The sequence below is a fragment of the Eschrichtius robustus genome, chromosome 2, assembly GCF_028021215.1.
Source record: "Eschrichtius robustus isolate mEscRob2 chromosome 2, mEscRob2.pri, whole genome shotgun sequence".
NCBI classification, from domain to species: Eukaryota; Metazoa; Chordata; class Mammalia; order Artiodactyla; family Eschrichtiidae; genus Eschrichtius; species Eschrichtius robustus.
Window position 1 is genome coordinate 32,213,052 of NC_090825.1, and position 12,323 is coordinate 32,225,374.

At 35.2% G+C, this 12,323-nt stretch overlaps 1 protein-coding gene across 1 annotated transcript in view; it reads right to left on the reverse strand.

The window, feature by feature from the left end:
• The window catches only part of FYB1 (FYN binding protein 1), a 115,675-nt gene that overhangs the window by 17,428 nt on the left and 85,924 nt on the right, over positions 1-12,323 (reverse strand). Inside the window, exons 7-13 of the mRNA XM_068535269.1 lie at positions 11,648-11,768; positions 8,998-9,157; positions 8,351-8,495; positions 3,960-3,982; positions 2,818-2,884; positions 1,913-2,047; positions 213-238 (exon numbers count right to left, since the gene is read on the reverse strand). Coding sequence (XP_068391370.1) covers positions 213-238; positions 1,913-2,047; positions 2,818-2,884; positions 3,960-3,982; positions 8,351-8,495; positions 8,998-9,157; positions 11,648-11,768 — 677 coding nt within the window. The remainder of the gene's footprint in view (positions 1-212; positions 239-1,912; positions 2,048-2,817; positions 2,885-3,959; positions 3,983-8,350; positions 8,496-8,997; positions 9,158-11,647; positions 11,769-12,323) is intronic.

Below are 12,323 nucleotides of genomic sequence, written 5' to 3' on the forward strand. Positions count from 1 at the left end.
AAAATCGTTGATATTTTAAAATTTCCTCTTCCCACTATTTTACTGTTGAGAAACTGTGGTGACCCCAAGTGCAGTTACTTGACAAGGTTACACAATTTATTATTTTCAGAGTCAGGACTCTAATTCAGACAGCGTGACTATAGCCAATCCTTTCCACTACCTCATCTGCAAGAAGTGAGATATAAAATATACAGTTAGCTTTTATTACTTACCCACTTGTTTAGGAGGAGAAGGGAAACTGGAAAGAAAATGAGAACACAGTTATAATCAGACCAATATAAACACAGAAATTGAGTCTTTTATTTAGGAGAGACATGAATAAGTAATAGCCTGGAGGCTTATACAGTCTAATTAATCTGTTGACTGTCATTCCTTTCTCATCCTCCATTTCTCTGCTAAGTCCCAAGTTTTTGTCCATCAATCTGGAATTTAGCAAGACTTTTTGTGAACTCCAGTGTTGACCAAAAAAGTCAAGAGTCGAGATATCCAGTGGTTTATTTTGCTCACAGCCATTAGACCAATGTTCGCAGATTTGTTCTATGAAGTTTGGGCATATTATCATACCAGAGTAATTAAATGGTCTCAGTATTCTGGAGTCATTGTGGCATAGCTCAGGCCCAAAACTGTTTATTTGACTCAAAGAATAGAAATGCGAGTCAAAATCAGCAGAGGTCATAGGAATTTTTATATGACCATGTTTCAACAATATGTACATGTATATCTCCAAACAGAAGAATGGTGAATAAGAGAGGAATATCCACTGAAACTAGAGAGTGAGAGCTTATTATCAGAAGTGATTTGAAATCAGGATTGGGTGGCTTTTAGTTGCAACAGAAAAAGACCTTTGCTTTTATTACTTTCTGAGTTTTAAACACACACACACACACACATCACTGGAAGAATGGTGCACAGTTACAGTAAAGTGTGAAAGGTCATTAGTTCAAGTGATCTAAAACCAGAATTAGCTGGTGTGTAATTAGAGCGAAAAAAAAAATCTCTGCTTTTATTTCTAAGGACCACATTTGAGTAATGCTGCATGAAGAGAAGATTTGCTATGTTTACTTATAATTTTAAGAGTCCTGTTTATTGAGTGTTGTTTTAGTGTCTCACAAAAGGGTTTAAAATTAGGACTTCTATGTGGAATTAACATCTTATAAAGACTTCAGTTAAGTGTGGTGAATCTATTAGGCACATATAAAATAAGGATATCCTGTACCGACGAGTGTAATTAAGATCCTTCAAATTCATACGCATGGAACTTATACTAAAGGGTTATTTTTGGATGGAAAGGTAAAATTTATGCTTTAGTTTTATTTATACAAACTGAAGATGTTTAGAATAATTTTATTATAGGATAAATATGTAATTCAAGTAGAATTAATATATCACAATTGTGATATAGTTACAAAGACTTTAAATACTGTACTTAGAGGAAAGAAATTCCAAATTGTGTCCTTTATTTCTAGCAATTAATTTTTAAAAGAGAATGTATATTTTGAAGAATAGTCAGTATACAATATTATATAATAAAATGTGGCATTGGAACTGTGAACATTCAGATTGATGCCACAGTTAAAAAAAGTCCTATTAAATGGAGGGTGAGTGTGTATGAGTGTGTGAGGGTGTGTGTGTGTGCACTTGTGCGTGTGTGTGCTTGTACATGTTTGAATGGAAAGCAAAATATATTTTTGAACCATATGATGGTTTTCGAATACTTTGTGCTCCTCTCATATAAATGCATGAGTTTAAGGGTGCCACAGTAAATGAGGCTAGAATGACTAATGGAAAAACACATTAAAATGGCTTAAAAGTCTGTCAGAATTTGGTTATTGGTTATAAAATATTAGCAGCATTTGATTAAATTATTAGTGTTGTTATCATGCACTGGATTTGGTGGTTGGTCGACTCTTACGATGAACCTTCATTGTCTGACTCAGAGTCTTTTGGTTTCTCTCGTATACTTTTCTTTCTGTCATCTTTTCCCTTTAACATCTTCAAAATCCCCCAGGACCACGTGTTACTCTTCTCTTCAACCTGTAGCATAGAGCTTTGGAGCATGCAGGCATTGATCAGATTTTTTATAATTATACTGCTTTGATCATTCAGGCTGTAAGCTACTCATTGTATTGAACAAAATGAAGCTATTATGTTTATAGGTTATGGTCTTTGAATACTGCTGCTACTAGGTAAATAGCAGGTAAGTTATTTTTTCCTATTTGGTAGATTTCTCCTGGTTCTTAAACTAGCGAGCTGAGTCAGGATTAAGTTTGAAACATCAATTTAGCTTTACTGTATTAAAAGTAAGTTGTTAATAGATTAAAAATTTTTAAATATGTATTTAAATTTTAAAATACGCCATTTCAAAAGTTTAAACACCTAAAGGATTCAGTACCGGTTTTGCCACAGATAGCATATGACCTCAGTTTATTTGGGTTGCCTACAACTGTGATTAACATACAAAGGATAGCCATGTGACTGATTAACTTTCCAGATTGTCGTAAAAATAAATTATTGATTGATAAATAAATGATAGGGAAAAGTTTGAAAAAAAATCTGCAACACTTCTAATCCTTTATCCCTTTTTCATTTCACTGCTTTTGACGTAGTTGTCAAGGTTATTCCAAACAATATACCACTTCATTTGAAGTGTGGTGCAGTTACACTTCCGCATTTACTAATGCTGTTAAACATTCAAATAATTTTTGGTAACGTAACAGGGAATGCTATTTCTGCTTTTTATTTTAAATAGAAATCAAGACTATTCAATTCCAGTACATACAATACTCTGCAAAAAGGCAGTTCGCTGATCATTCTTACCCATTAACAGAATCTTCCTCTTCTATTCCATCATAAATATCATCGTCTGGGGGAGGTGGGAACATCCCTTCATGTGAATTAGGGGGGAAAAAGTCTTCTGTTAATTTTATAATTTGGTCACAAATGTTCACTCAAAATTTGATAATAAATCTGTCTTATTTAATTGCAGAAAGCATCCTACTTTCATATCAACTATTGAAATAAAAAGTAGCTTTATTTCCCACTCTCACATAGGTAGTAGGTAAATTAATTATTTTTAACATTATTTTATAAGGAATTCTTAGATGTGAAATGTAATAAAAATATGAGGGAAGATAAAGAGTAGTATGCATGGGAGATGAAAGAAATGGGGGAAAATAACTATGAAAAAAGTAAAATTAAATAACGATGGAGTTAGAATTTTTTGCGGAAAAAGAAGGGAGAGGTGATAAGAAAAATGTAATTAATACTGAGGAGACATTCAGAAAAAGCTACTGATCAAGATATAAGTAAAGAAAAGCAAATAAAATGAAAGGTGAATTTGTAAACATTGATGGGCTGACTTTTCATTTCTTTATTTCATTTCATCAATGTGATATTTTAAAAGTTAAACCTTCATTTGATTTGTTATCCTATAGTCCTTAGGAACCTTTCTATTTGACAAATATTTATTTAACAAATCTTTACTGAGTACCTTCTCTGTACAAGAATATGTACAATAAACTTGAAATTTGATTTTTAGGATGAGAATTTTAGCACTGCCAGGTATTAGTAACCCTTATTTTGTTGATGAGATAACGAGGAGATTTAGGAGTCATAGCTAAGGTGACCATGTAAGTTATCATCCAAACAAGGATACTTCTGAAAGTGAAGGGGGATACTACTAAAAATTGTGCTCAGACAATTGGCATAAATCAAGACTGCCCTGGGCATACTGGAAGTGGAGTCACCCTATGACCCATAACAAACTTGGAAGAAAGAACTGACTTGCTCAGGGTCACTCAGTGTCCAGGGCTGGGCTCCAGGTCATTGGTTCCCAGTCCTGTGTTCTTTCTACCACATTAAGATCCTCCTCATTATTTGCAGACAAAAGCATTTTGTCATTAGTACACACAAAAACGTTGAAGACTTGCAGAAACTGCTGATGAAAGTGTGTGGCTTACCTCCACTTCCACTCTGACTGTGGCTAGGAAAAAAAAAGTGGACCAATTAAATTAATATATGAAGTATTTAGCTATCAGGGAGAGAAGTACATATATTGAGCAGTTATACAAAAGAAAAAATAACATTCCAATCAAAAGTTTATCAGGATGTTATTTACAATAGCCAAGACATATCAAGAGAAGCAACCTAAGTGTCCATCGACAGATGAATGGATAAAGAAGACGTAGTATACATACACAATGGAATGTCACTCAGTCATAAAAAGAATGAGGTTTTGTCATTTGCAACAACACTGGTGGACCTAGAGTGTATTGTACTTAGTGAAATAAAGATAGTTAAAGACACATACTGTACGTTATCACTTATATGTGGAATCTAAAAAAAATAAAACAAATGAACGAATATCACAAGACAGAAAGAGACTTGCAGATATGGAGAACAAAGTACTGGTTATCAGTAACGAGGGGATGGGCTGGAGGGGCAAGTTGGGGATAGGGGTTTAAGAGGTACAAACTACTATGTATAAAATAAATAAACTACGAGGATATATTGTACAGCATAGAGAATATAGCCAATATTTTATAATAACTTTAAATGGAGTATAACCTATAAAAACATTGAATCACTATACTGTATACCTGAAACTAATATAGTATTGTAAATCAACTATATTTTAGTTAGAAAAAAAAGTTATCAGATGTTATATATGAAAAGGAAGAAAAACTGTTCCTTATTGTAATAGATGAGTAGTAACAAAGCAAAAAACAAAGCAAAACAAACCTAATAAGAATCAAGTGAGATTCAGTACCATAAAGTATTCTAAACAATGATACTGTCTGCTTCTAGCATTTTCCCATGAGGCAGTTTTCAGATTATACAGTATTACATCATTCCATAGATGGACTTATTTATAAAAAGAGAGTATTATTCCAGAACCATTACTGCATTAAATTCAATTTTCTTTTGCTATCTTATAGTCACAGCATTTAACTCTTAGTCCAATAGCATTACATTTTTTTAAAAGGGAGAACTTAAAAAAAATTGAAATCCTCTTCATGGGGCCTTTGTAGAGTGTGGCTCCTGATTCTCTAAATCCAGAATTCTGATTTTTAATTTATTTTGATAACATTCTATATTTCCCCTCTTTTATAATTGTCTGTTTTCTTGTCCATTTCTCCCACTAAAATATGAGTTCTGTGAGAACAAAGGAAGTGTAGAGTGTGAGAACTAAAAAAACAAAAATCTCAGAAGTCATCTAGTTCATTTTGCAGAAAGAAATTGAGGCTCTGAGAAATGACGTGATATGACCAAGCCCACTTTTAAGTAAATGAAGAAATGAGAGGAGAACTTCAGCATCCTGCCTTCCCTTACAATATCCTTTTGGTTACACCTCTCTGCGCTCCCCGTGTCGCCGTTTTTGCCTTTTGGATAACCTGCCAGTAACAGATATCAGTCTGATATTACAATCGTATAGTGTAATTATACACTCATACCTGATTCCTCAACCTTTAAGTCAGAATGAAAGAAATTGGTCTGGCGCAGATCTACTGCTAATCTAGAAATAAAAAGTATGTTTGCTAATGGAACTTTGGAGAAAAACATGCTATAAATGTCCTAATATATAAATAGGAATTGATTTTTGATGAATTTTTAGTATATTCTCTACTTGCTTACAAACTATTTTCACATTCATTGCCCTAACACTTCCCTGTGAGCATGAAGCAAGCAGATAGAATTATGTGAAAAATTGCAATTTGGGTTGGCTGCCACTTCTGGCAAATACAATATATTCCCTTGGAGAGTCTCCTACCCAATTCCTAAAGAACAGAGTTATAATCAGGAGCAAAGCCACCATCCATTATTTCATTTCTAGAGCCGTTCTTCAATTTCCTATAATGGTCTTTTTGGAATACAAACCATTGATCAGATGAATGAGAGGTAAGGAGAGGAGAGTGTGAGAAAAGAGGAGGAAAGAGAAAGAGGAAAGGATAAATGGCAGGGAAAAGGTTGGAAACATACATAGAAGAAAGTTTTTTTATGTGATGGAGGAGTGGTACTTGCACTTGTAATTTCCTTTTGTTCAACGTTTCACATTTAGTACAAAACATTGCTTAGTTGAGAAGAAAGGGAGAAGAACCGCTGTCGGGACCTGTGCTTTTAAGCCTCCTGTCTGCTCGCAGAATCTGAAGTACACAGTCAGCTCTCCTTACCCTGGAGGAATTGGGAAAGAGCTGGTAAAGAGTGCAAGGAACCAGGAGGCATCTGGGGGAGGGAGAGGAGAGGATGGTGCCTTCTCTTATTCTTGCCAGGACAAGCTGCCAGCTATACTCAGCGTCTTTCCTTGTTCTACTAAGGACAAAGCATATTCTGTTATGAGATCTCTGCCAGCAGCAGCTGTAGTTTCAAGAAAAAAAACTTGTGTAGAAGTGATGTCTCTTATTCCATTTTCTTATTAAACATGCATAAGGGAGGAATAGATGCTAGTAAATATTGTGGGGCTATACTTGTTTAAAATATTAAGCATTAAAACCATACACCTCCTCCAACCCCAGTTTATTAAATGGAAGATTCTTTTTCTGCTACATGTTTACTAACTAGAGATGTCTTTTAGAGCTGTGGTATGTATAGACTAGATAAAAGGAAAAGGTAATAGCATTAGTTTTGGGAAATAGTCACCTATTATGGAAAATAATGCTTCATTTTAAGGATATCATCCCTTTTTGTGGATTTATCATTTTTTTCTTGAGTATGTTCATCAGTGTAAATATGTATATATTAATATAACTGGGGTTCTTTAATTGCAAAATAAGAGAAATGTGTGTTTTTTTTTTAAAAAGATAAAAGGCAAACATAAAGTATATATGTTGCTAATATACATGGTATGGAATACTCATGTCCAGAAAATTCTGTAACCCTCAGAATATGGCCATTTGGAACTTTGACCCCCAAATTAGCATTTACTGACTTTCAAATTAGGTCAAGGTGTTTCTTATTACTAAGGCCAATTTACAATCTGTAAACTCCAGTGCATACATCGCATGTTTTGATATATATTGCATAATTTATGATCATACCATGGTAAGAAGGCATGGAAGGCCATCATTCTTTTTTTTTTTGGCTATGCCACGTGGCTTGTAGGATCTTAGTTCCCCAACCAGGGATTGAACCCAGGCCCCAGGCAGTGAAAGCCCAGAATCCTAACCACAAGTCCGCCAGGGAATTCCCTATTATTCATTTTAGAAAGACAAAACTGCCAGAGAGCAACATAAGTTTAATTGATGCCATGAGCTCAAAGTCCACAAGAGGGAAATTTAATTCTTCATATATTTCATAAGTATATTACTGTTGTGATCATTTTACATTTTTAAAATGGTTGATAATGAAAACATTTTTCCTTTAAAATTTGAGTTATGAAGAATGCAGACACATTTTTTCCCAAGTGAAGATCTAGCTCAGATCATGTGTTTTGGAATCACGTGGGGGGTTTCCCAATTCCACAAATGGGCATTAAAAAAAAGAGGATTCTTCACTGTGCTGGAGATTTTCCTTCTCCTTTTCCTTCAACTTGAAGGGATTATGGCTTTACCAGGAAAAGGAGCTATTGGAGGCAAAAAGGAATGGAAAGAAAAGGGGAATGGAAAAGGAAGGAGAAGAAAGGACAAGGAAGATCAGAGCTAGGAAAAAGAGACAGAAGAGGAGGCAAGGATAAAGGGAGCTGGAGACGGAGAAAAGAGAGAAGGGAAGGAAAGGTACGTGGGAGAAGATGGCCAGACTCTCCTCTGGGCTCCTCTACCCCAGAAAGATGTTCCCATAATTCTTGTGGGGAAGGTCATGCCATTCTAGTGGAATGAATGGAAAGTTGGACCCTTAGTTGATTGCCAGGGATCATAGGGGATTTTACATTTTTACTCTTAAAGAGCAAAGTAGAGTTGGCTTTAAAAAGCATTTTTGTCTGTTATGTTTTTAAATAAGAACGACGAATATATTTAGACTCAGATTTCAGAGAAAAACACTTTATATTTTTCAGAGCTAACTTCTACATCTCATCCTTCAATTTTACAAAGTCATACTTACTTTAGGCATATCCTTAAGATCAAATCAGAATAAATACTGTAAAACAGCATTTTGGATTGACAACACGTTTGGCAATATCTGGCAAATGGCCCATTATATTTCAAGTAGTATTTGATACATACAACCAAAGAGTAAAATAAAAGACTATGGAGTTTCCAATGACTTTTCATCCATATTGAAGTGATTGTAAATGGTAATTTAGTTTAGTGATAGAGAGCAGTAGGAAATAGGGAAAGTAAAATTCTAGCACCTTAAAATCCACAATCTCTGACAAAGAGATGATGTGATTTGCTTTACAATTTGTATTTACACGTACCTGTTAACATCTTCCTGCTCTGCGACATCATCATATACTTCCTGGTCATCTTCAAAAGGTCTTGATGAAAGAGCACCGAGCGAGTTTTTTTTCCGTTTCAAGGAATCATAGTCAATCTCTACAGCCGTTGTTTTAATATAGCCGTCTACCAAAAGGGGAACAATTTATGTTTGGGTAACTGTAGCTTAAATATCATAAAGTTGTGAATAAAATATTAATTGCACACTTACTCTTTAAATTTTCCCTTTATTTCTTTGCTTGCAATTCTGATTTATAGACTTGTTGACACATGTTTCACTGTACTTTGTCAAAGTCTTACGCTGTTGTGGTTTGGAGTAAGCCTAGAGTCTATTTTCAAGATTCCAAAGTGATTCATATGAATCATTTTTGCCTTTTAACATCGATGAAGAACCTAATGCTCTTTGTTCCTCCCTGGGATACTATAAATATTTACATTTTTCCCCACTAAAAAGATTACACAGATGAGGTGAAGATGGAGCTCTACCTGTCATTTAAAATCTTCCTATCTTTGTCCACCCTGTAACGTGCTCCCAACTTAAAGCTTATGAGTAGCTTTGGAAGAATTTTCACATTAATATTGGCTCAAATAGAAAACACTTCGAAGCTGTAGGAAAATGTGCACTCACATGACCCCCTGGCTGTTCTGCCCAGCCATTTTCCTTCAGGGTTGTCTGTGATTCGGATTATTTCAATTTGCTCTCCTTGCTTGAAGCTCAGTTCATTCTTTCCTCCTTTGACATCACAGCAAGCTTTTGCTTGGTGGATGACTTGAATAGGGCCTGTTAGCTGCAAAGAGGGAAAAAAAAATCACGACTGGCTTCTTTACTATTCAGAACATCTTTAAGGAATGTGGTTTTGAAAGACAATATGTCCACCACTTGCCAACCTGCCTATTTCCAACATTTACAAGTTTGAACTAGAAGTTGAGGGTGAATGTCATTCCTGGTGAATGTTCTTAGAGGAGGGGTTAGGGGAAAATTGCAGAGGTCAGACAGAACCAGCAAAGAACAGGTAAGCACATGCTCGGGGGCCAGGAGAGAGTGGCAGTGATCTGTTGACTTCGGGAACTCTGTGGAAGATTTGCAGAGAAAGCCACTGATAACCGAATACCACTTATGTACGACATGCTGGGTGCTATGTGTTTTTATGGGGTATGCTGGTGGTTTGCTTGGTAGACAGAGGTTATTCCCCTCTGTGCTTTGTGCAATTATTCTGATGGTTCTCTGCAGGCCTAAAACAGCAAGGGTTGGTGGTGGTGGGTTGTACTTGTGGGAAAAGCATTTTCTTTCTTTCTTTCTTTTTTTTTTTTAACTTTGTGGTACTTGTCTACCTATAAACTTGGAGTAGACATTACCTGCTATAAACAGACAACAGTTTAGAAATAGCTTTGTGAATAATAAAAATAACAAACAAATATTATGAGAGGTTTTTAAATTAATATCCTGAATAGTACAGTGTTTTCTTGACAGCAGGGGAATAATCTAGTTTAGAGGTCATGAATCCTAAACATTTCCTAATCCTAAATTGGTGTCTTTTCAACAGAATTTCTTGGACCTTTTGATATGCAAATATGCATTGTGAGTTTTGAAGAAGCTCTACTTTATTTTATTGAACTTGTGATGCGATGAATTGTGAGACATATCATTAATTATGCACCACCAAGAAAGAAAGAAAATAGCTTAATTTAAATTTTGATATGCCAACGATGTTAAAATGCATCTTAATATCAGAATTTTAAAATGTGAAATATTTTGTCTTGGAAATAATGAAATGTGAAGCTATGTAACAGTTCTCACATTTATTTATTTAATTGGAACATCTATTAACATTTTGTGGAAGGAATATAGCGTGTAAAGTCCCAGTCTTGACAAACTTTTGAGTTCACATTTGGTGGTATGTCTTCCATATCCTATTTTTTTCTTACTAACAAATATTATTCAAATGAATGAGTGAAACAATGCAAAACTGATTTCCCAAAAAAAACCCACAAGGGAAAGCTTCACACAATTCCTTCAAAACTACAAACAATCTCTTCATAAAAAGTATGTTATAAAGATTTTCATTTAAGAAATTAATTTTTCATGTTTTCCACTTGAAAACTGTAAACATTGGTAGCCATACATTCTGTATGAGTAAAATGTTTTAGTATTCATACTGTAATCTTAATTTTGCTTATATGTAGTAAGCAAAATTGAATGAGATCCTATAATAGATACAGTGCCTTCCGTGCATTATTTTATTTAATTCCATAAAAAACTTTCAGGAGAAGTATCATTGACTCACTTTAAAAATAAGAATCTGAGGTTCAGAGAAGTTTAGTAATATGCCCATGATCACATAATTTGCATGTGCAGTTGGACTTTGAATCCACATCTGTCCAACTGACTCTAAGCTTTACATTTTCCCTTTGCCTGCTGTTGAATCTTTGTTTTACTATAATCAATATACTGGGAAATTATATATAAATCACATTTTTATAATTCAAACCATATTGTAAATGTTCAGGAGGAATTAAATATTTAAAGGAAACTTGATATGAATCCTTTTTATAGTGAAGAATAGTTTTGTAACTAGATAATCATGCTATAGCTGACATACTAGACCCACCCCAGATGGGCCATGTCATCAAAGACATGCTGGCCAAAAGAGTATAGGCCGCAAGTATAGTGGTAGTGGTGGTAGTAATAGAAATCACACAATTAGAAATCAGAGATCAGAGAAGACAGAGGTCAGAAATCCAGGTGGATGAAGAGGGAGGAGAAACAGCAGGTATCAAAAGTCAGCATGTACATCGGCTAAAATAAAGGCAAAAATGTAAGTCAGGTCTAGACAGCAGCAGTCAGCGTAGCTCACGGAGCTTTATTGCGACAGGTCTGGTTAATCCAGAGACACTTCTGTCCCTCGTACCACTATAATACATGCCACAGGGATGTGTATGTGTGTGGTCCTGAGCTCATATTATGAGTAGGATAAAAGGAAATGCATAACAAGGAGAGTCAAGATGGGTCTGAGTATCAAGTACTCTTTCACTCCATCGACATAAAATTTCCTGAGCTCCCATCATATTTTATTTGGATTTTATTGCATTCGTTTTTTAGTGCAGGGGTAAAGGAGATTATTGGACAAAAACATTACGATTGTGAAGGTAGTTACTCTTTAGAAAACAATGATTAAGTAATTCTCCGACCATGTAAGGTTTCAAGGATTGTGCCCCTTTTGTGTGGAAGTTATAAAAAGAGGTTACTCTTCTTCACCCTTTGGCAAGAAAGCTCTTACTTTAAATTTCTTCTTTATTTCTTGTTCTTTCTTTTCTCTCTCTTTCTGTTCCTTTTTCTCCAGCTCTAATCTCTTCTTTTCCTCCTTTTCCCTTTTCTTCTCTCTTTCTTTGGATGTTTCTCTGTGGATTAAAATTGTAAGTTTGTTTTAGCATCCACGGGCATTGATGTGTCAGGGCTCCCTATCCAGAGAGGTTTCTACCCAGAGCAGAAGATAGTATGTGAAGAAGTATAGGTGAAGGTATAAAGCCAAGGCTTGTCAAAATTCCTGGGTGTATGAGACTGTGCTTAGAGCCAGCAGGAGGCATTCAAATGAGGATGCCTTCCTAAGGTTCTGCTGCCCTTACAGCTCGGGCAGGCAAGTGGAAAGCACTGTTTATAAAGGTTCTTGCGGCCTGTCGGCATGAATAGAATTAATCTCTCCTCTCTCTCTCTCTCTCATGCACTCACTAGTACAAGTTCACGTACACACATGCACTTGTACACACATGTGCAAACCTTAATTCAGAAACTTTAGTCAGAATTAGTTGAATAAGAACTGGGTAGGGAAAATTAACATATTTGAATCAACAAAAGATAAAATAACATATTCATTCTACCTCTACTCATTTTCCAAGAAATTTCTTAGTCTCGGGCTACCCAGAAACCCATTTTGGAACCCTTTCTAACACCTTTCT